At 45.5% G+C, this 25,050-nt stretch overlaps 1 protein-coding gene across 8 annotated transcripts in view; it reads left to right on the top strand.

Annotated features, from left to right (window-relative positions):
- Nucleotides 1-25,050, top strand: part of TENM4 (teneurin transmembrane protein 4) — a 741,722-nt gene that overhangs the window by 703,479 nt on the left and 13,193 nt on the right. For all 8 annotated transcript variants that reach the window (XM_067750497.1, XM_067750495.1, XM_067750496.1 and 5 more), the window contains 4 exons: nt 7,252-7,424; nt 17,688-17,923; nt 21,495-21,791; nt 23,251-24,865. In XM_067750497.1, coding sequence (XP_067606598.1) covers nt 7,252-7,424; nt 17,688-17,923; nt 21,495-21,791; nt 23,251-24,865 — 2,321 coding nt within the window. The remainder of the gene's footprint in view (nt 1-7,251; nt 7,425-17,687; nt 17,924-21,494; nt 21,792-23,250; nt 24,866-25,050) is intronic.

Below are 25,050 nucleotides of genomic sequence, written 5' to 3'. Positions count from 1 at the left end.
ACTAAAACACAAAGAAAAAAAGAATGAAAAAAATACAGAAAAGGGCACCAAGAACTGGAGAACATCAACTGCTCTAATATACATGTAATTGGAATTCCAGAAGAAGAGAGAAAGAACAAGGCAGAAGAACCATTTGAGGAAGTAATGGTCGAGAATTATCTGTATCAAACCACAGACCCCAAATCTCAGAAAACACCAAGCAGAATAAACACACACACACACTATACACACATAGATCTATGCATATCATATTCAAACTGCTGAGTACAAAAGAAAAAGAGAAAATCTTGAAAGCAGCCCCCCAAAAGGCATTTTTTACAGAGGAGCAAAGAAAAGAATCACAGCAGACTTCTCATCAGAAACCATACAAACTAGAAAACAGAAATGCTGAAAGAAAAAATCTGTCAACCTAGAATTCTATATCCAGCAAAAATACCTTTCCAATGAAGAAGTGTTATTAGAGGTATAGGCAGGGATAAGGGAACCAAGAAAGGACAGTGAAGCATCCAGGCACTAAAAACAGTGAACAACTATTACCAACCCTCAGGGTGAAGGGCAAGGCAGGGAAGGAATACGATATTGTTACTTACTAAAGCCCAGTGGAAGCTGTAACCATGAAGGAGAAGGCATCTGGTAGAAGCTGTAATTGTGGGTGGATGCACCCACTGTTAGAAATATGACACCAAAGGACATGGAGAGTAGGGAAAACTCCTCCTTTTGACCTCCAGTCTCTTGCCATTTCCTGCCATTGACTGAACCCAACCAGAAGCAAGCTATCAAGGGGCCCCAGGGATGCAGTCTGCAGGGGTCAGCCCCTCTGAGCACAGAGAAGGGCAGAGAATGGATCTGAGGAGGGAACAGAGAATAAACAGCACAGACATTGACTGGCTCTGTGACATTGTACACATAAGTGGCAGAGCCAGGGTTCAATATCAGATCTACCTGAATCCTAAGCACTTACCACCAGATGCATGGCCTCAAATATAACATCAGTGAGAGCTAAGACCTGAAGTGATAGGGTGGACCAGATCTTAGAAATCCTGAAGACTACAATTCATTGTTGGGACTTAATTCTATGGGAAATGGGCAGGAAGGACAAATTTTTATTGCAGAAGGCAACAAGTAGCCTGGTTCTGCTGCAGTTTTGGAGCAGCTGCAAATGGTTTAGTGATGCCAATCTCTTACAGTGACCTGGGGTCAAGGGAACTGTTGGTGTGCATGGGCTGTGAACTCTAGTTATTCACAGAGGTTACAGTGCCCATTTCCTCCATTTCCTCTTGTTGGTGATGGTGTTGTTTGAAACAATCATAGATGAAAGTCGTAAAAATCAAATCTTTATTTTCAACTAAAAAGTCCCTGATCAGCAAAAGTTTAGTATCAGAGAGGCAATGTGGCATTTTCCTCACCAGCCACGCATAGCAAAATGGCTCGAGATGTGAAGTATTGAGTGTGAAGAAGAAAGCTTTGCAGTGTATGTGAAGATACCCTTTAGTGGTCCTCTTCTGAGAGCCAAGTTCACAGCCACTCTATGAATCTTTTATGTGTGTTCTTTCCTCGTGCTCCAAAGATCCTTTGGGAAAATGAGTGAAGAAAAGTCAGTGAAAGGCAATCGTAAAAAGCCAATCACCTGGCCGTCTCCATCATACCCCCAAGGTGGGGCTCAGCATCACTGCAAAGTCAGCTGTAATGGTAGCAAAGCAAAGCATCTGGAAGAGAAAACTGTCAGTTTTCTTGACCCAACTTGAGATTTCCAAACCCAATTTTTTCTTTATCATAGTTGAACAGAAAGGTTTTGATCTGAAATGGCACCATCTTTATGGGAAGCTTGACGAAAGAACACAGACTTTAAGGTCAGACAGACCTGACAGAATCTACGTTCCTCTGTCAGCTGTGTGAACTCACTCAAGTGACTTATCCTTTCCAAGCCTCGGCTTCACCAGTTGTGAAATGATGATAATAATGCCCACTTTCAAGATTGGTCATGAGGGCCTCCCTGGTGGCGCAGTGGTTGAGAGTCCGCCTGCCGATGCAGGGGACACGGGTTCGTGCCCCGGTCCGGGAGGATCCCACATGCCGTGGAGCGGCTGGGCCCGTGAGCCATGGCCGCTGAGCCTGAGCGTCCGGAGCCTGTGCTCCGCAACGGGAGAGGCCACAACAGTGAGAGGCCCGCGTACCACAAAAAAAAAAAAAAATGGTTGTGAGCACAGTGCTCAGTACCTAAAATATACTCTATGAATATTAATGAATTTGCGCTTCCTCATATGGAAAGTGAGAGGTAATAGGGATGGAGTTCTTAGTTATTCTCATCCCAGGTCTTGAAAAAACAACAATGTCTACTATTTATTTATTTATTCATTCATTCATTCATCCAAGAATTATGTATTGAGTACCTTTTATATGCTGGGTCCTGCTTTAGGCACTAAGAATACAAACAAGGTCCCTGTCCTCATGGAGCTTATATTCTAGCGGGAAAAGAGAGACAACAGTCAAGTAAACAAATAAACAAGATGATAAGTGAAAATGATAAAATAAGATAATGTGGTAAAGATGGGAGGACCCATCAGAAAGGGTGATCAGGGAAGGCCTTGCTGGAATAATAACTTTTGAACTAAAACATGAGTCATAAAAGGAACTAGCCCTACCAAGATTGGAGGGAAGAGCATTCCCAGCAAAGGGAACAGTCAGTGTGAGCACCCCAAGCCTGGTTTGAACTCAGTGTGTTTGGAGAACAGAGGCAATTGTAATGGAACAGAGGAAGTAGGAAGGAATAGGGTCCAAGGTGAAATCAGAAAGAGGCAGGAAAGAGCAGATCATTCAACCAACACTCATTCACATTATTGAGCATCTACTATATGCTGGGCAGTCTCCTAAATTCTGGGGATACACCAGTGACTGAACAAAGTCCCTTCCTTCAGGGAGTTGATAGTCTGGTGAGGGCAGTCTCATGGGGTCCTTGCAGGCCCTGGAAGGAATTTGCATTTAAATATGTTACCGTGTTTGATCTTCAAGTATCTCTCTGAGACAGGTATTATTACCCTCATTTTATAGAGGAGAAAACAGAAGCACACAAGGTTATGTTATATAACCTACCTGAAATAGCATCATTTGTGATAGGAGTTGGATGGTTAGCAGAAAAACAGAACTGAGTGCCCACCCTCTAGGGTTGCATTGCTAGCAAGTGTAGAGCCTGGATTCAAAGCCTAGACCACCTGGCTCCAAGGACCTTCCCACACCAACATGTTCCTTCTGTTCCTCTCCAACGGAAAGGAAGAAAATTAGCCAGTAATTTAAGTAAAGCTGCAACAGACTTATCTAAGCCATTGTCTAGAAGTTGTCCCTCATGGGGCCAGGGTTTGAGGCAGCCACTTGTAATCCAGGGAGCGCAGACAGAGACCTGTCCCCAACACCCTGTTGGGGAGCACCAATATCCTTTCCCTTAGCAGCTCTGTAGCAGGAAGAGAAAGGGCCCCACCAAGGGGGCCACAGGGCAGAGGTCAAGGTCCAGAGGATGGGCAGCTCCAGCTCCTCCCCTCAGAGGCAGAAGCAGCAGCGTTCTGATGGCATAATCACAGGTATTGATCAGGCGGCAGAGAGATCCAGTGGCATTTCTCAAGCTCCAGGAAGTGCTGAAATGAATGAATAAGGGACAAGAAAATTCTATAAATTGGCTGTTCTGTTGGACGTTCATTTAATTAAGACATTCAGTCCTTCTAATGGAAAATGTGAGGAATGGAAATTACTGTTTTTGGCCATCTCATATAAAATAAAAGCAGATCTTGAAAGCAGGGGGCCTTTTCATTGTATCGTCTTCAGGCTCAATTTAATTATGTGTTACAGGCCACCTTCAATAATAATTACGATTGTCTGCCTTCATGTAAAGCCTCTTTCTATCTTGGAGACTAAAACTCTGGGGAGATGCCTACGGAGATTGCTCAAGTATCGTTTAGTGAAGGTGCTTGTTTCCCTATTTGTGCATTCAGCAGATGTTTATCAGGGACCTACTGTGTGTCAAGCCTCTGTCAGGTCCTGCAAGGGGTAGCGTGTGAATGAATGACAGTCTGTCTTCTCCCGCAGAGCAGGAAAGAGGCCTCACACGTCCAGTCATGCATTTGTTTATTCGTTCAGCCAACACTCCCTGCCCGTCTTCTCTCTACCAGTCCCCATGCCGGGGAAGCTGAGGTGAACTAGCGGCCAGACCTCCAGGGTGGTGGAATCGAGATCCCCAGTCTAGCTGTCTGACTCCACGACCCTGTCCTGACTCAGGCACTCCGAGGCCAAAGTGAGAGACAGGCTGTGCGTCAGCTCTTATGATGCAGGGGACACATCCTGTGATAGAGCTGTGCCGGAGTATAACTGGGAGAAGAGCTGGGGAGACCAAGGAGGGCTTTATGAGGTGGCCTGTGAGCAAGGCCTTGATAGAAGTAGTATTGAGCCGACATCTGAGCCCTAATTAATAATCTATTCAGTCTTATTTGTAAGACTCCAAAACTCCATTTTAAGTATCTTGCATGGTATAATAAATCTTTTTTATCCAGTTAGGTCAGGAAATTAGATTAATAAAGAGTGTGTACATGGATCACAGGTGTTCAAAGAACCAGACTAGAACAGCATACTCATCCCATGAAACTGTTGGACTGAAATGGATCTTCCAGTTGATGTCAAAGATGACTTGGGATCTGACAGCACTCAGCTTACTCACAGACCACAGATACAGTTAAGGTGACCAGGGCAGAGCCAGTTTGCTGGGGGGGGGGGTCTTGATTTTTGGCTCAGAAATTTGGGATGCCCTAGTAATATTTTACTGAAAAGGCCTAGAGGTTGATATTGGCAGATGTCCTATAAATGAGATGCTTCTATAAATGCCAGTAATTTTAAAAGTCCTCTTCCCCAAGGTGGCCATGCTTATGAGGCATTACTTGGTTTGTCACAGCACTCTTCTGATTATGAAAATAATCCATGTTAATTATAAAAAAATCTTGGGAGTATAAAATGCATATAAATAAGCAAGTAAAATCACCTGTAATTCTACCTCCCAGAGATAGCCACTGTAAACATTTTTGTGAAATTCCTTCCTGTTCAAATTTCCAGCAGCCATGACGGGTTAAAAAGGACACCAGCCTCTCCCAGAGTTAAAGGGAGCAGAGCTGTGAGCTTCTCCAGGTGAGAGAGGCCTCAGGACAGACATTCCAGATCTTTACCCCAAGACGCTCCCTCCTTCCTGCAGCAATCTCTCAGAGTCACTCCCTCACCTGGCTCTGAGGGGCACTCTGTACCTTTCCCTCCAGTCCAGGTCAAGTCACGCCACCACCCTCCGTTAAGCCAGACTGACCTTTCCTTATAACAGCCTGATTCAGTACAAAGGAAGAAAAATGAGAAATCATGACAGGAAACAGGTTTCCAAACCCCTTAACTGCCTCTAAGAGAACCCAAAGGACTAATACAGCTCCACAGCCTTGCCCCACCGAGCTCAGGTCTGACGTATGTGGTCGAGACCCCTGCTTTTCTCGCCATCTTGGAAAGGGCTTCCATTCCCCTTCCTCAGGCCTCAGCACCAAAGATTCAACTCTCCCAGAGCCCCTTGGCCCTTCCCCCAGAGTCGGTCTCAGGCCAAGGACTTGAGCAATTCATTCCAAAGACCTTCACCAACACCTCCTCCGCACCAGGGACTATCACCATTTGGTGTAAAGCGTGCCGTGATCAGTACCAGCCGCAGGGACAGAAGGAGTTGGCAGATGGCAGAGTCCATGCGGCATTCATCTGACCTTGAACAGAAAACTGCTCAGCAGAGCCCTGCCTAGTCTCACCTGAAACCATAGAAGCTGTGGGACCCCAGCGTCCCATCAGGAAGCCAGGCCCAGCCGAAGGCATCACAAGAAGAGCAAGGATGGAATTGGACTTTCAGGCCTTTCATTTCACCATGACTAAAACCCTCAGGGGCCAAGAATACAGCTTTACCCCAGTATTAAAAGCCAAGCAGGAAAAAAAGCCCAGTGGGAGACCCAGAGTACACGAGGGAGACGTATACAGCTGAACCCACGCTATAAGCTCGAGCCTGAGCAGAAGTCAGAAATACTGGCGTCTGGGTGAAGAACTTTTTCCCCATTCGCACGCAAGGGCAAAAAGGCTCTTTAAAACCTACCTTTTTACACTTCAGCCTCCCGTAATTAGGAAATGTCAGTAGCCCGCTCCCCGCTCTCTCCCAATTACTCTGCAGCAGGTAAGAGAGCACACATGATGGATACTTGCAAATAGACAGTACGGAAATGCTCCCTGAAGACGGAGCATCAAGTGGTGGCTTGGAAGCAGACAGAGCTGAGTCTGAATTTCGACTCTACCACACTTAGCTGTGTGACCTTGAGCAGGTGACCTCACTTTTCTGAGCCTCCTCCAAAAAGGAGCTAACATGTACCTTTTAGACTAGTTGTGAAGATTAAATGAAAGAATGTATGAGCATTGTGCGACTAGCACCATACCTGAACAATATGAACGCCATGGTGTAGGTGGTGAATAATTTTAGGTATTTCTTTTAGTCTCATCAGGAGAATGGGAAAGAGAATTAAGATTCAATTAGGATGCGTCAGAAAGACCACCCCAGAGTGAAGCTGTGAGTTTTGAGTGCCACAGATACATAGCTGCTTGGTGCCAGATGTGAAGAAACCTAGATGTGAAGGGGTTGCTAGAGCCCATCTGTCTAGCCTGCTTATGTGGCAGCAGAATCCTGGTTGGAATTCAAAGTCCCCTTTTCCCAGGATCTGTAGCTTCCTGGATTAGGGTTAGGGTTATCTCCAGTGCTGCTCAGAAGAAACCTACAGTTCCTGGGGGCGGGGAGGGGGGTGCGGGCGGCGGTTGAGCCAGTATTCAAGCAAGCAGTTTGACTGCTCGCCTCTGGGAGTCACCCAGCTCTAAGACTCTGGGTCTCATATGGGCACCATCATCTCACCCTTCGTGGGTGACATAGTGACAGGGCACTTCCACATCTTGCTCACAGGAATCCTGGGTGGTGGGTAGGGCAGGGGTTATCATCTCCACTCTACGGAATTAGGAAAGCAAGATTCAGAGAGGTAAGTTGTTTGCCTACAGTTGAATATCAGCGGGTGGAGTGGTGTCCAAGGAGATGCAGGAGACGTGGAAATGTATCTGACCAGAAAGAAAAGCAGAACATGCAAAACCATGGCATAAGGTAGAACTTGCCAAGTTCCAGCAATGGCACAATTATATTTCTGTTACTCAGAGCCACCCCTTGGATTTCAGGTACGACAGCTTTGGGCGCCTGACCAATGTGACCTTCCCTACTGGCCAGGTGAGCAGTTTCCGAAGTGATACAGACAGCTCAGTGCATGTCCGGGTAGAGACATCCAGCAAGGACGATGTCACCATAACCACCAACCTGTCTGCCTCAGGTGCCTTCTACACACTGCTGCAAGGTAAGCCAGGTGGGGGCTTGGGGTCTTGGAGACCATGGGGTGGGGAGACCCCTTTGAAAGAGGATGACACAAGAAACAAGCTGCTACTGCAGCTGCCCAAGAACAGAAAAGCATAACAACTGGTTTCTCTCTGTATTGCCACCTAATTTGCAAAACACACCAGCCTGAGCCCTGTAAATTCTCTCCCTCAAGCTTCAGAGTAATATTTCATTGTCTCATTCCATTATCAGCAGAACAAAGGGTAGAGAATCCATTAGCTGCTAATCCAGGTGACCTCGCTATCCTGCCATTCTAATGGCTCCCGGATTAAAGACTAACTCTCACTCTGGTGCAGATGAGGACAAGGGACAAGAATAATTACACCTAATTATGAAAGGGGTTTGGGCGTGGAGAAGGCCTCCCTGAATCTCAGGTGAGAGCACTTTGTTACTCTCTTAGGATTCTATAAAGAAGAGCCCCTTCTCTGTGTCCATCAAATAATCCCTGATATAAGTTGATCTTTTAGCTTCAGATAAATCACGAGGATGAAACCTCGCTGTGAACTGTCTGCCTCAGTTGTTCTCATGGTCCCTGGTGACCCAGAATGGACCTTGCAGCTTTGTTGGACTTAGTAAGGATGAGAAAAAAGAAGCCATCACTAGGGAAAGCCTTGCTTGATGTTTTTTCCCAGCCTCCAGATAGCTTTCCATACTCCCAAAAGCTTTGACACAAAGTAGTAAAAACAGCCTTGGCCTGGGATTCAGAGTCCCAAATTCTAGTCCTAACTCTGCCACCCCATCACCATGGCCCTCAAGTTTCTACTCTGGGAAAAGAAAGCAAGTTGAAGCCACATTGAATGGTGCAGGGCAGTGCAAAGAGCAGCAGTTCTAGGGCAGACACACTGGGACCCCTGTGCCTACTATACCAGCTCCAACCTGTGTGAATTGGGTGGAGTCACTCTTCTCCAATCCTCAGTTTCTGGGTCTGGGAAATGGGGCTGAATTACAATTCCTGCTTCCTAGGTTTGCTCAGACAATTTCTTTCTTTTATTTTTTTTTACTCTTTCAATTTCCAATTTTTTTTGAATTTTATTTTATTTTTTTATACAACAGGTTCTTATTAGTTATCTACTTTATACATATTAGTGTAGACATGTCAATCCCAATCTCCCAATTCATCACACCACCACCCCTACCCCCCCGCCACTTTCCCCCCTTGGTATCCATACGTTTGTTCTCTACATCTGTGTCTCTATTTCTGCCCTGCAGACTAGTTCATCTGTACCATTTTTCTATGTTCCACATATATGTGTTAATATACGATATTTGTTTTTCTCTTTCTGACTTATTTCACTCTGTATGACAGTCTCTAGATCCATCCACGTCTCTACAAATGACCCAATTTTGTTCCTTTTTATGGCTGAGTAATATTCCATTGTACATATGTACCACATCTTTATCCGTTTGACAGTCGATGGGCATTTAGGTTGCTCCCATGTCCTGGCTATTGTAAATAGTGCTTCAACGAACATTGGGGGCATGTGTCTTTTTGAGTTATGGTTTTCTCTGGGTATATGCCCAGTAGTGGGATTGCTGGGTCATATGGTAATTCTATTGTTAGTTTTTTTAAGGAACTTCCATACTGTTCTCCATAGTGGCTGTATCAATTTAGATTCCCACCAACAGTGCAAGAGGGTTCTCTTTTGTCCACACCCTCTCCAGCATTTGTTGTTTGTAGATTTTCTGATGATGCCCATTCTAACTGGTGTGAGGTGGTATCTCATTGTAGTTTAGATTTGCATTTCTCTAATAATTAGTGATGTTGAGCAGATTTTCATGTGCTTCTTGGCCATCTGTATGTCTTCTTTGGAGAAATGTCTATTTAGGTCTTCTGCCCATTTTTTGATTGGGTTGTTTGTTTTTTTAATATTGAGCTGCATGGGCTGTTTATATGTTTTAGAGATTAATTCTTTGTCCGTTGATTCACTTGCAAATAATTTCTCTCATTCTGAGGGTTGTCCTTTCGTCTTGTTTATAGTTTCCTTTGCTATGCAAAAGCTTTTAAGTTTCATTAGGTCACCTTTGTTTATTTTTGTTTTTATTTCCATTACTCTAGGAGGCAGATCAAAAAAGATCTTGCTGTGATTTATGTTAAAAAGTGTTCTTCCTTTTTTTTCCTCTAAGAGTTTTATAGTGTCCAGTCTTACATTTAGGTCTCTAATCCATTTTGAGTTTACTTTTGTGTATGGTGGTAGGGAGTGTTCTAATTTCATTCTTTTGCATGTAGCTGTCCACTTTTCTCAGCACCACTTATTGAGGAGACTGTCTTTTCTCCATTATATATCCTTGCCTCCTTTGTCATAGATTAGTTGACCATATAGGTGCATGGGTTTATCTCTGGGCTTTCTATCCTGTTCCATTGATCTGTAATTCTGTTTTTGTGCCAGTACCATATTGTCTTGATGACTGTCGCTTTGTAGTATAGTCTGAAGACAGGGAGCCTGATTCCTCCGGCTCCAGTTTTTTCCCTCAAGACCACTTTGGCTATTTGGGGTCTTTTGTGTCTCCATACAAATTTTAAGATTTTTTTGTTCTAGTTCTATAAAAAATGCCATTGGTAATTTGATAGGAATTGCATTGAATCTGTAGATTGCTTTGGGTAGTGTAGTCATTTTCACAATATTGATTCTTCCAATCCAAGAATATGGTATATCTCTCTATCTGTTGGTATCAACTTTAATTTCTTTCATCAGTGCCTTATCGTTTTCTGCATACAGGTCTTTTGTCCCCCTAGGTAGGTTTATTCCTAGGTATTTTATTATTTTTGTTGCAATGGTAAATGGGAGTGTTTCTTTCATTTCTCTTTCAGATTTTTCGTCATTAGTGTATAAGAATGCAAGAGATGTCTGTGCATTAATTTTGTATCCTGCAACTTTACCAAATTCACTGATTAGCTCTAGTAGTTTTCTGGTGGCATCTTTAGGATTCTCTATGTATAGTATCATGTCATCTGCAAACAGTGACAGTTTTACTTCTTCTTTTCCAGTTTGTATTCCTTTTATTTCTTTTTCTTCTCTGATTGCTGTGGCTAGGACTTCCAAAACTATGTTGAATAATAGTGGTGAGAGTGGACATACTTGTCTTGTTCCTGATCTTAGAGGAAATGCTTTCAGTTTTTCACCATTGAGAATGATGTTTGCTGTGGGTTTGTCATATATGGCCTTTATTATGTTGAGGTAGTTTCCCTCTATGCCCACTTTCTGGAGAGTTTTTATCATAAATGGGTGTTGAATTTTGTCGAAAGCTTTTTCTGCATCTACTGAGATGATCATATGGTTTTACTTCTTCAATTTGTTAACATGGGTATCACATTGATTGATTTGCGTATATTGAAGAATCCTCGCATCCCTGGGATAAATCCCACTTGATCATGGTGTATGATCCTTTTAATGTGCTGTTGGATTCTGTTTGCTAGTATTTTGTTGGGGATTTTTGCATCTATATTCATGAGTGATATTGGTCTGTAATTTTCTTTTTTTGTAGTATCTCTGTCTGGTTTGGTATCAGGTTGATGGTGGCCTCATAGAATGAGTTTGGGAGTGATCCTTCCTCTGCAGTTTTTTGGAAGAGTTTGAGAAGGATGGGTAGCTCTTCTCTAAATGTTTGATAGAATTCACCTGTGAAGCCATCTGGTCCTGGACTTCTGTTTGTTGGAAGATTTTTAATCACAGTTTCAATTTCATTACTTGTGATTTGTCTGTTCGTGTTTTCTATTTCTTCCTGGTTCAGTCTTGGAAGGTTATACCTTTCTAAGAATTTCTCCATTTCTTCCAGGTTGTCCATTTTATTGGCATAGAGTTGCTTGTAGTAGTCTCTTAGGATGCTTTGTATTTCTGCGGTGTCTGCTGTAACTTCTCCTTTTTCATTTCTAATTTTATTGATTTGAGTCCTCTCCCTGTTTTTCTTGATGAGTCTGGCTAATGGTTAATCAATTTTGTTTATCTTCTCAAAGAATCAGCTTTTAGTTTTATTGATCTTTGCTATTATTTTCTTTGTTTCTATTTCATTTATTTCTGCTGTGATCTTTATGATTTCTTTCCTTCTACTAATTTTGGGTTTTGTTTGTTCCTCTTTCTCTAGTTCCTTTAGGTGTAAGGTTAGATTGTTTATTTGAGATGTTTGTTGTTTCTTGAGGTAGGATTTATTGCTATAAACTTTCCTCTTAGAACTGCTTTTGCCTCATCACATAGGTTTTTGATTGTCGTGTTTTCATTTTCATTTGTCTCTAGGTATTTTTTGATTTCCTCTTTGATTTCTTCAGTGATCTCTTGGTTATTTAGTAACGTATTGTTTAGCCTCCATGTGTTTGTGTTTTTTATGTTTTTTTTCCCTTTAATTGATTTCTAATCTCATAGCGTTGTGGTCAGAGAAGATGCTTGATATGATTTCAATTTTCTTAAATTGACTGAGGCTTGATTTGTGACCCAAGATGTGATCTATCCTGGAGAATGTTCCGTGCACACTTGAGAAGAAAGTGTAATCTGCTGTTTTTGGATGGAATGTCCTATAAATATCAATTAAATCTATCTGGTCTATTGCATCATTTAAAGCTTGTGTTTCCTTATTAATTTTCTGTTTGGATGATCTGTCCATTGGTGTAAGTGAGGTGTCCCCCAGTATTATTGTGTTACTGTCAATTTCCCCTTTTAGAGCTGTTAGCAGTTGCCTTATGTATTGAGATGCTCCTATGTTGGGTGCATATATATTTATAATTGTTATATCTTCTTGGATTGATCCCTTGATCATTATGTAGTGTCCTTCCTTGTCTCTTGTAACATTCTTTATTTTAAAGTCTATTTTATCTGATATGAGTATTGCTATTCCATCTTCCTTTTGATTTCCATTTGCATGGAATATCTTGTTCCATCCCCTCACTTTCAGTCTGTATGTGTTCCTAGGTCTGAAGTGGGTCTCTTGTAGACAGCATATTTATGGGTCTTGTTTTTGTATCCATTCAGCGAGCTTGTGTCTTTTGGTTGGAGCATTTAATCCATTCACATTTAAGGTAATTATCGATATGTATGTTCCTATTACCGTTTTCTTAATTGTTTTCGTTTGTTTTTGTAGGTCCTTTTCTTCTCTTGTGTTTCCCACTTAGAGAAGTTCCTTTAGCATTGGTTGGGGAGCTGCTTTGGTGGTGCTGAATTCTTTTAGCTTTTGCTTGTCTGTAAAACTTTTGATTTCTCTGTCGAATCTGAATGAGATCCTTGCTGGGTAGAGTAATGTTGGTTGTAGGTTTTTGCCTTTCATCACTTTAAATACGTCATGCCACTCCCTTCTGGCTTGTAGAGTTTCTGCTGAGAAATCAGCTGTTAACCTTATGGGAGTTCCCTTTTATGTTATTTGTCGTTTTTCCCTTGTTGCTGTCAATAATTTTTCTTTGTCCTTAATTTTTGCCAGTTTGATTACTGTGTGTCTTGGCGTGTTTCTCCTCGGGTTTATCCTGCCTGGGGCTCTCTGCGCTTCCTGGACTTGGGCATCTATTTCCTTTCCCATGTCAGGGATGTTTTCGTCTATAGTCTCTTCAAATATTGTCTCGGGTCCTTTCTCTCTCTCCTCCTTCTGGGACCCCTATAATGTGAATGTTGTTGCGTTTAATGTTGTCCCAGAGGTCTCTTAGGCTGTCTTCATTTCTTTTCATTCTTTTTTCCTTAGTCTGTTCTGCAGCAGTTCATTCCACCATTCTCTCTTCCAGGTCACTTATCCATTTTTCTGCCTCAGTTATTCTGCTATTGATTCCTTGTAGTGTATTTTTCATTTCAGTTATTTTATTGTTCATCTCTGTTTGTTTGTTCTTTAATTCTTCTAGGTCTTTGTTAAACATTCCTTGCATCTTCTCGATCTATGCCTCCATTCTTTTTCTGAGGTCCTGGATCATCTTCACTATCATTATTCTGAATTCTTTTTCTGGAAGGTTGCCTATCTCCACTTCATTTAGTTGTTTTTCTGGGGTTTTATCTTGTTCCTTCATCTGGTACATAGCCCTTTGCCTTTTCATCTTGTCTATCTTTCTATGAATGTGGTTTTTATTCCACAGGCTGCAGGATTGTAGTTCTTGCTTCTGCTGTCTGCCCTCTGGTGGATGAGGCTGTCTAAGAGGCTTGTGCAAGTTTCCTGATGGGAGGGACTGGTGGTGGGTAGAGCTGGGTATTGCTCTGGTGGGCAGAGCTCAGTAAAACTTTAATCGCTTGACTGCTTAGGGGTGGGGCTGGGTTCCCTCCTTGTTGGTTGTTTGGCCTGAGGCAACCCAACACTGGAGCCTACCTGGGTTCTTTGGTGGGACCAGTGGCGGACTCTGGGAGGACTCACACCAAGGAGTACTTCCCAGAACTTCTGCTGCCAGTGTCCTTGTACTCACGGTGAGACACAGCCTCTGCAGGAGACCCTCCAACACTAGCAGGTAGGTCTGGTTCAGTCTCCTATGGGGTCACTGCTCCTTCCCCTGGGTCCCGATGCACACACTACTTTGTGTGTGCCCTCCAAGAGTGGAGTCTCTCTTTCCACCAGTCCTGTCAAAGTCCTGCAATCAAGTTCCGCTAGCCTTCAAAGTCTGATTCTCTAGGAATTCCTCCTCCCGTTGCTGGACCCCCAGGTTGGGAAGCCTGATGTGGGCCTCAGAACCTTCACTCCAGTGGGTGGCCTTCTGTGGTATAATTATTCTCCAGTTTGTGAATCACCCACCCAGCAGTTATGGGATTTGATTTTATTGTGATTGCATCCCTCCGACTGTCTCATTGTGGCTTCTCCTTTGTCTTTGGATGTGGGGTATCTTTTTTGGTGAGTTCCAGTGTCTTCCTGTCGATGATTGTTCAGCAGTTAGTTGTGATTCCAGTGCTCTCGCAAGAGGGAGTGAGAACACGTCCTTCTACTCCACCATCTTGAACCAATCTCCTCTCAGACAGTTTCTTTAGACAATATACATAGAGTGACCAGCATGGGCCATGCACATAGTATTGCTTAGAAAGTACTTGTTGGATTAATTAATTAACAGGCATTTTGATTCACCGGAAGAAAGTAACCATATATTTTCACAACCATTTTTCTTCCCAAACGTGGTCCTGTGCCTTTACCAAAGCTCAAAGGACAATAGCAGTTCTCAGTCAAAGAAAGAGAAATCAAGCCCTGGAATTCCTTCCCCACCAAGCACCTTTAGCGATGGGTTGGGACAGACCCTGGGTGTTTATGCTCTGGCTGGTTATTGGCAAGAAAAGGTACCAGTTCCAAACCAGCCAGGGTTCTGCCTGACCAAGAACAGCAGTGCAGCTGATGACATGCAGACATCGTATCCTTCAAGCCTGTTTTCTTCCCTGTGGTTAAGAATTGTCTCCTCTGCTCCATACGTCTAAGCTGGCTTTCAGCATTTTTCTCAAAAGTTAATGCAGGCCTTCCAATATTTAGACAACTTTTTGAATTCAGAAGTGCCACATCTCCTCAGTTTTAAAATGTACCATCGATTTAATAACTTTTCAGGTGGGGGGGGTGGGGAGAGACACTGCTCAAAATCCATACAAGGACTTAAGACACATTGCAATTTCAGAAACACTAAAACGTGAAAAGGAAAAGTACGTCTCAGTATCCAGGAAACGTGGTACCTCTTTTTCTCCTTTGGGACCTGTGCCAAGCTCTCCTTTCGTACCAGGCTCAGACCCTCAGTTTTGCAGCCACCTCAGTAGCGTCTTCGTGAAAAGCTCTTTTGGTTTCATCTTACGTCTGAACTATGGGAAGAATAAGAAGTAGCTACTAATGAACAACAGTCTTGGGAAGTCACAGCTCCCATTAAACGGGGATCGTTTGAGATGGGCCTCGACAGATGCTGCTCCATCCAAAGTCACCATTAAAGGACATTATGTAGATTCAGCAAGGAGCAGCTTCAGAAGATGAATTGACACCGGCCTTTTCACTGTTCAAAGGAAGTAAAATACAGATTGTCAGTGAATGATGCATAGCAAGTTTGAGGCAGATTGTAGAATTCTGCGTGCGCGAGAGAGAAAGGGAGAAAGATGGGGGCAGGGGGGTGGGAGAGAGAGAGGCTGATCTGATGCCATCCTAGCAGGGAAGATTCAGTGAGGGTTACCTACAAAAACCACATCCTTATCGCTTGACATAGCCTAGTATATATCTAGTTCCATCCAGCAAATATTTACTGAGCACATGCAATAATAATAATGATAGCTAATATTTTGAGCACTTAGTATGAAGTATATTTTTAGTGTTTTACATTCATCATCCTTTTTAATCCTCACAACAACCTTCTGAGATATTATTAATATCTCCATTTTCCAGATGAAGATAATAGGCATTGAGAGGTTAAGTAGCTTATCCAAAGTCACCCAACTAGTAGGGTATTTGGAGCCAGACAAATACGCTCTAGAAAACATTCTGTTAAGCACTGATCTAAAAGTAAGGGGGACCTATTGAAGGACCACGATCGGTACTAGAAAAGTTCACTCTGACAGGCGTGTGAAATGGGGCGGTGAAGATAGAGGAGAGATGACTAGAGATAGATGTGACAGTGACCAGCACAGTGCCAGGCACACACAACTAGTAATAGCTAACGTTTACGTAACACGCACTAGATGTGCAGTACTGCTCTCAGCTCTTCATATTCATCTTCCTGCTTACTCCTGTGAGGTAACAGTACAATTAGTGTCCCCAGTGTACAGATGAAGAAACAGAGGCATGAGAGCTTAAGGAATTTGCCCAAGGTCTTGCAGGAAGAGAGCAGCAGAGCTGGGACTTGAACCCAGGCAGCCTGGCTCCAGAGTCCACGCTCTTAATCTCTGTGCAATAGTGCCTTTCACGGTAGGCACTTAGGTATTTGAGAATTCATTCACTCACAGAGTGGTGAACCCCCCTACCCCTCAGCTGCAGGACCACTAATGAGACCAATAAAGAGGCTAAGGGAGGGGGAGGCATTTGTTCCAACCAGAGGAACAAGGGAAGCTTCTGGGAAGAGATGACGTTTAAGCAGAGTCTTGAAGGAAGGGCTTGGGCTAGCACTTATTAAGCACAGGGGCAGTGCAGGAGAAGCAACAGCAAGGAAGGGCAAGAGGCAGGTGACTGCGGCGCAAACTCAAATGTTTCCGTGTTTAGAAAAGAACACAGTGTGCATTTTACAGCTGAAATTTACTTTTTCTCCAGAAGGTTCCGTTAGCTAAAAATCCTAACCAAAATGTTTTAATCAGATTTAAAATTTCAAACTCAAGCCTGTTTTTAAATCATTGTCATATACACATATATGACATATACACACATATATGTATATATAACAGCAATTTAAAACATATATATATATATATATATTTGGCATTCTGTCACTGATATACATATTGTACGTATTTTTCACCTTGTTGCAAAGAGTGTTATTACCCTAGTGGGAGAGGCTTAAAAATGTTCAACCCTGTGCTCTAGTAATCCTACATTTAGGAGTCTGTCTTGATTAAATAACCCCAAATGAAGACATTGATTTATCCAAAATGTATATTTTTAAGAAAGATATAATTCACATACTATAACATCCACCCTATTAAAGAGTATAATTCAGCAGTTTTTAGCATATCTACAAAGTTGTACAACCGTTACCACTAATTCCAGAAATTTTTTTATCAGCCCCCAAAAGAAACCCCGTACCCATTAGCAACCACACCCCGTTCTCCCTTTCCCTCACTAATCTACTTTCTGTCTCTGTGAGTTGGCCTGTCCTGGGCATTTCATATACATGTACTGATGCGTACAATATCTGGCCTTTCGAGTCTGCCTTCTTTCACTTAGCATAATGTTTAGAATGTATTTATCTGCAGTGTTACCTGTAATTATGCAAAGCTGGAAATAATCAGAATATCTCTTTGAGGGCTGGTTAAATAAATTCTGGTATTTCCAGGCAATGGAATAACATGCAGTCATTAAGAAAAACATTTATGGAGATATTCAACGATATAATACAATGATCAGTGAAAAACCTCCGTAAGCAACCATTTTTAACTGTACATGTATTCAGAAATACCCTAAAATCTAGGAATATACCAAAATATTTACAGTGGTTTCCTTTGGGTATTGAACTCATGGACCTCCATGTATTTTCCTGGTTTTCTTCAATGCCAGTGTTTTGTTTCTGTAGTCAGAAACATAAACACATTTAAACACCACACCGCTGCCTCTGCTGTACACACACCTCCCTCCATCCTCCACCCTCCTGAGCAGAGTCCATCCCTCTTGTCTCCCTCAGACCAGGTCCGCAACAGCTACTACATCGGGGCCGACGGCTCCCTGCGGCTGCTGTTGGCCAACGGCATGGAGGTGGCCCTGCAGACGGAGCCCCACCTGCTGGCCGGGACCGTCAACCCCACCGTGGGCAAGCGGAACGTCACGCTGCCCATCGACAACGGCCTCAACCTGGTGGAGTGGCGGCAGCGCAAGGAGCAGGCTCGCGGCCAGGTCACCGTCTTCGGGCGCCGGCTTCGGGTGAGCAAGGCCTCCAGCAGGTCTCAGCCCCTGGGGGTGGTTGGATCCTGGGGGGAAAGAAGGAGGAGGCATCTGAGAACTGGACTCTTCTTGAAACCGTCCCGGGGAGAAGATGTTCCTGGGCCTCAGTTTCTTCATCTGCAAAGGGGAAAGTAAGTTAAGCGACTACCCCCAACAAGAGGCTCGTGTATCTTTTCAGTTGTGCTAGTGAAACGATCACTGGCTTTGATGTTAGTCAGGCTTCCGGCTTCTGTTATTCCCTGAGTGAATTTGGGCAGATCCGCAATCTCGTAAAGCCTCAATTTCATTATGCATAAGATGGGGGAGATCAAACCAATTTACAAGTCGCTACAAGGATTAGAAATAATACACAGAGTGCCCTATACAGAGTCTGGCACTTAATTCTAGTTGTCCTTTTATTGTTATTCTTATTACTGTTATTGTTACTACTGTTGCTAACATGTACCAAGAGTCAGTTTAGCTCTTTGGAACCTAAGCCACATTCTCCTTCCAGGCAGAGTTATCCTTCCTAAGACAGCAGAACGACCCCACCGTAGCTGTCACTGCCAGGGGGTTGGCATCTACAGTGTGGCATCTCAGAGCACTTCTCAGTGTGTGGACCAGCCCTTTTTCTGCCTGACTCCCATGTCTCTATAGTGTGGCCTCTGCCCCAGGGCCAGATTGCCCAGCTTCTTTTCCCTCCAACTTCAGAAAGGAAGGCAATGGGGAGAGTGAAAACAGAGGACCCAGACCTGGCTTTCAGCACAGTGCCTTGCAGACCACAGGTGCTCCATGGACACTTGCTGAGCTGCAGGGTACCACAGGACTGAGCCACATGCCCCTGACTCCTAAAAGCCACAGAAGCATCCTCATGCAACACGGCCAGTGCTGTCTTGAGCCCCCTGCCCTTTCTCACAAAGAAAGTTCACTTCAGCCCCTGATTCATGCATGGGATAACCAAGGTCCAGAGAGAAAAGGAATTTTTCCTGATTCACACAGCTGAGCAGCAGTAATGACTAGAAATAGGCACCCTGTCTCATAGTGTCATTCTCACAACAGATACAGAAACAGTAAGTTACTTATTCAATGTCACACAACTAGAGCCCAGACAACAAGGTTTCCTGTGTTCCTCAACAGTCAAGAACTCAAGCAACTATCTAATGTGGGAAACAGCCTTCCACGGGCTCCCCAGAGAAGGCCTAGCTTTCTTTGTTCTCTGTGGGACACCATCCATGGCCTCACTGAGCCCCCTGTGTGAATTCTCCAGGAGCCCTTCCTACACATCTGAGGCAGTGAGCTAAGTAGAAAGTTTGACCAGGGTTTATTCCTGCCTGGGCCACATGTGTAGCCCTGAGCAGCTCCTCTGAGCCTCAGATTCCTCTGCAGAAACCAGATGATACATTTGAAGCACCTAGCCCAGCGCTGGAAGACCCCAGGTGCTCAATAAATGGCAGTAATTAGTGCTATTAGGATTTCCTCTCTGCCGTGTAAACTGGACCAAAAGCTTCCCAGGCACTAACTGGTCCCTCTCCTAGCCTAAGATGAATGACAGTCCAGTCAGGCGGCCGCATCTCCGAGTCCTCCCAAAATAAATGGCCACCCACAGTGGCGGCAGGTGGAATTAGAATGTTAGCCGGGTGCACCTCCCCATAATGGAGCTCATTTTTTATACAACTGGGAACTTTTTTTAAGAAAGAAAGATGTAAAGTAATCTCATTGCCGCCACTGCTGAGCACAGGAGGCATTAGGTGGTTCCTCAGTGAGCTGCTTAATTCAATTTTATTCATTTTGCAGCAGAGGTGTAGATCCTCTTCACTGGGGGCCCTCCAGGAGGTGAGGGGGGCGGCTGGCTTGGTGGTACCACCTTGGGGGGAGGGCCTCCATCACTGTTGGCGGTGCAGACCCCACATCTTCCCCTGCCCTCTCTGCAAAGAGCACAGCTTCAGCCTCCAACGCCTCTGATTTTTCATGGGAATTGTCTGCCACACTGTTTTTGCTCCTGCAATTGTGTTTGATTACCCCTGGGAAGGCAACCTTATTTTAACCAGGCCATTCACAGCTAAAGTCGTCTCAGCACCATCATTATAAATCTTGATTTTCAAGGCTTTAGAATTTGTTTGGGGAGAAGGGGGAGACACACATGTCTCTACTTCCTCTGAGAATGACTGCGATCATCTGCTGTCATTTAATGGAAATAACTGCAGCCATTAACTCAGTACCTTCTATATGCCCAGCGCTCCGCTAGGTAATTTACTGAGGTGTCTTCAATCCTCACAACAGCCCTGCTGTTTCACAGGGGAAGAAATTGAGACTCAGAGAGGGAAAGGCACTGGCCCAAGGTCACACAGAAAAAAGTCGGTCACAGAGTTGAGGCTGGACTCCTGGCCTGATTCCTAGACTTGAGCCCTTTTCTACCACACAGGGCCCCAGAGGGCCTTTCATTACCTTAATCCACATGTGCGGGTTGGCATCATATGTCCTGCATCGTCTGCTTTCCTCTTGGGGCTTCTTACCTACTTGTCAAACTTAACCAGTAACTAATGGAGGAGTCCGAAAATGTGCCCAAATGCCCCACCAGGCCCAGCACCACTTAGAGGGAACCAGCATTCTAGCTTCAGAGTACCTGGCAGTGTTTCAGGGACAACTGGCGCCCCTAAAGGGTGGATTCAAATATAGAAACAGGCCTCTGAAGTATATTTCATAACTAAAATATGAGAAACCTTGGTTTACTGCTACCCCTGTGGGACCCCTGTATTTCTGACTCTGAAAGGAAACTGAATTGTGTGCTGACCTAGCAGCCCAGGTGGAGATCATACAGTGGGCTCCTGAGTCTAGAGGGAGGAGCAAAATGTTCCAAAACCTAGGACAGTGTCTCCTGGCGACCCCCAGTCAGAGAAGCCGTCCCAGACTCAAACATACACTGCCTCCCAGGGCCTCCAGGAAGAAGAAGATGTCTTGGGAGCTAACTGAGGTGACCAAGAAGCCCTAATTGTGGTGGCAGAGGGCAGGAGAGACCCCAGAGGGGACGGGGAGTCCAAAGCCCTAAGAAGGGCTGGACTTGCTAAGAGGACCACACGTCATATGTTGGCACGTTGCAATGGTGAGAGTCAAATCCAGACTCGGTCACTCACCAGCCATGGGACCTGGAGCCCATCCCTGACTGTGGTCTCCCTGGTATCAAACACGAGTGCAAACACTGGCACATAATAAATGGGGTCAGGCACTGATTTGCTGGGCCCACGTGGCCTCTCCCTTTTCAGGAGGGAGTCAAGAAGGATCTGCCTTTCTATCCTCATTAGGAGAATCATATTAGGAAATGATGTAATCGTTTCTGCTACTCTTTACCCAGCATCTGCATTGTCTTTATCCTCACATCAGCCCTATATACTTGGCATGATTATTCCCATTTTACAGATAAGGAAACTTCACAGAGCTGACAAGGACAGAGCCAGGACCCAAACCCTTGTCTGTTGACACCCACGACCTGTGTTCCCTCCTCTCCTCGGGAGCTTCACAGACCAAGTTCTCAATGTCTAGATTAACTCTCTCTTTCCTCCTACCCCTTCCCCAGGTTCACAACCGGAACCTCCTGTCTCTGGACTTTGACCGTGTGACACGCACAGAGAAGATCTATGACGACCACCGCAAGTTCACCCTCCGCATCCTGTATGACCAGGCCGGGCGGCCCAGCCTCTGGTCACCTAGCAGCAGGCTGAATGGTGTCAACGTGACCTACTCCCCAGGGGGCCACATTGCTGGAGTCCAGAGGGGCATCATGTCTGAGAGGATGGAATACGATCAGGCGGGTCGCATCACATCTAGGATCTTTGCTGACGGGAAGACCTGGAGCTACACGTACTTAGAGAAGGCAGGTGTCTGTCGCCCTCCATCACTGGCCTTGCCATATAGCAGCTCCATCACTGTGGCTCAACCCATGGCCAGGCCCAGCCTGCTGACCTCAGTGGGATGGATCTGACCTGTGTGGTCTCCAAAAGGAAATGTTCAGGAAAACCCACATCAGCGTGCCAGGGGGTCCCGGGTGGTGTATGGATGGATTATGGCGATGGGGTGGTAAGTGGGGGGTCCTGGGGCAGGAGCATGTGAAAGTCCCACCCAATAGGCTGGAGCTAGACCCAAACACTATCTGGACTTACAGAGCAGGATTTCGGGTCCAGACCCAGGCAGGGGTCTGCTCCCAGGTCTAGGGCTCTTGGTGTGATCTGGTCACAGAGAACAAGGCAAAAGCCTGGGGATTAGTATTAAGCAAGAGGTGCTTAATCCTGAGCTTCAAGTGCTAGGTGTGGCCTTAGTATGTCCCTTCTGCTTCAGGTCAGGATTCAGTTCATCCCAGGGACTTGGAATCAGAAAGGGCCTGAAATCAAAAGTTGGTCCCAAATAAGAGAAAATGCTAACTTTGATGCCCAGATGGCTTTAGGCCTTTTATCTACTGACTTATTCCTGAAACAGTCTGTATTTCATGCCCCAGTTCTGATACCCAGATCTTTACGTAATGTTTTGCTCCTGGTCACCTGTCCAGGGCCTAGGCTCTGACTGATCTGTGATCTGTCTCCCCTACCCTGTGCAGTGTTCACATCTCCGAGAGCAGCATTTTGTGGTAGTGCTAAGAGAGACCTTGGAGGTCATCCAACATACTGAAAAACCCAACCCAGAGGGAAAGAACTTGCCCAGGGCCACACAATGAGTCCATTATTAGAAACCAGGTTTCCCCATTCCCGTCACAGCCCACCCCACCCCGGGGTGGACGTATGACCTGTTACCACATAAACAATTATGCAAAACCTTAAATGTCCTCAGACGTGTCTTTATCCTGTAGGCCGTAGGGAGTCAACGGACGTTGTTTAGCAGGCAGTAGACGTTGTCAGGCTGTGTTTTAGGACAATCATTCTTGCTTGAGTAGGAAGGTTGATCTGAGAAGGAATCTGGCACAAGGAAGCCAGAAGAGAGGCTGCTGCAAATACTTGAGGCCAGTGCTCCCAGCCCCATCCCATGCTGAAATCATCATTCTTGTACCCCACAAAGGGGCAAACAGACAAGGCTGCTCACTATAGGAAGGCAAATGGCCTGAGTGTTCTGGGGCCCCAGGCCCTGCCAGGGCCAAGGGCAGAGAGAAATTCTTGTCTTAGCACATTTGTACCCCATTGCAATATCCTAGGGTGTACTGGTTGGAAAGCTCTGGTTTGGGCATAACTTAAGAGAACCACCAGCTTCCTTGACCTTTCATTCTTTTCCTTTAAGTCTTGGGCTCACAGACCACCCCTTCCTTCCCAGCATGCTCTTCTCATCTCTCGGTTTTCCTTCCCCTGCAGTCCATGGTGCTACTTCTCCACAGCCAGAGGCAGTACATCTTTGAGTTTGACAAGAACGACCGCCTCTCTTCTGTGACCATGCCCAACGTAGCCCGGCAGACGCTGGAGACCATCCGCTCAGTGGGTTACTACAGGAACATCTACCAGCCCCCCGAGGGCAACGCCTCAGTCATCCAGGACTTCACTGAGGACGGGCACCTCCTCCACACCTTCTACCTGGGCACCGGCCGCAGGGTGATATACAAGTATGGCAAGCTGTCCAAGCTAGCCGAGATGCTGTACGACACCACCAAGGTGAGCTTCACCTACGACGAGACCGCCGGCATGCTGAAGACCATCAACCTACAGAACGAGGGCTTCACCTGCACCATCCGCTACCGTCAAATCGGGCCCCTGATCGACCGCCAGATTTTTCGCTTCACCGAGGAAGGCATGGTCAACGCCCGCTTTGACTACAACTATGACAACAGCTTCCGGGTGACCAGCATGCAGGCCGTGATCAATGAGACCCCGCTGCCCATCGACCTCTATCGCTATGACGATGTGTCGGGCAGGACGGAGCAGTTCGGGAAATTTGGTGTCATCTACTATGACATTAACCAGATCATCACCACGGCGGTCATGACCCACACCAAGCACTTTGACGCCTACGGCCGGATGAAGGAAGTGCAATACGAGATCTTCCGCTCGCTCATGTACTGGATGACCGTCCAGTATGATAACATGGGGCGAGTCGTTAAGAAGGAGCTGAAGGTGGGACCCTATGCCAACACTACCCGCTACTCCTATGAGTACGACGCCGACGGCCAGCTGCAGACGGTCTCCATCAATGACAAACCACTCTGGCGATATAGCTATGACCTCAATGGGAACCTGCACTTACTGAGCCCAGGGAACAGTGCACGGCTCACCCCACTACGGTATGACCTCCGTGACCGCATCACCAGGCTGGGTGACGTGCAATACAAGATGGACGAGGACGGTTTCCTGAGGCAGAGGGGCAGTGATGTCTTTGAGTACAACTCAGCGGGCCTGCTCATCAAGGCCTACAACCGGGGTGGTGGCTGGAGCGTCAGGTACCGTTACGATGGCCTGGGGCGGCGGGTGTCCAGCAAGAGCAGCCAGAGCCACCACCTGCAGTTCTTCTACGCAGACCTGACCAGTCCCACCAAGGTCACCCACCTGTACAACCACTCCAGCTCTGAGATCACATCCCTCTACTACGACCTGCAAGGACACCTCTTTGCCATGGAGCTGAGCGGCGGAGATGAGTTCTACATAGCCTGTGACAACATCGGGACCCCTCTTGCCGTCTTCAGTGGAACGGGCTTAATGATCAAGCAGATCCTGTACACGGCCTACGGGGAGATCTACATGGACACCAACCCCAACTTCCAGATCATCATTGGCTACCACGGTGGCCTCTATGACCCGCTCACCAAGCTCGTCCACATGGGCCGGCGAGATTACGACGTGCTGGCTGGTCGCTGGACTAGCCCAGACCACGAGCTGTGGAAGCAGCTTAGTAGCAGCAATATCATGCCTTTTAATCTCTATATGTTTAAAAACAACAACCCGGTCAGTAACTCTCAGGACGTCAAGTGCTTCATGACAGGTGAGGATCGGGGCTTATTCAGAGGGCAGGAACCACTATCACTCTGGTCATCTGAAAAGACAGCCTTCCTTGAGAAAGCTGGTATGGGGTCATGGGAGATATTGACTTCCTTTTAGAGCAGCATTTTCCAAAGTATTTTTGAAGAAACACCAGTTCAGAGAAATGCTTTGGAAAAACTGGTTTTG

Source organism: Pseudorca crassidens, chromosome 9 (genome assembly GCF_039906515.1).
Source record: "Pseudorca crassidens isolate mPseCra1 chromosome 9, mPseCra1.hap1, whole genome shotgun sequence".
Lineage (NCBI taxonomy): Eukaryota > Metazoa > Chordata > Mammalia > Artiodactyla > Delphinidae > Pseudorca > Pseudorca crassidens.
This window is presented reverse-complemented; position numbering and strand designations above follow the sequence as displayed.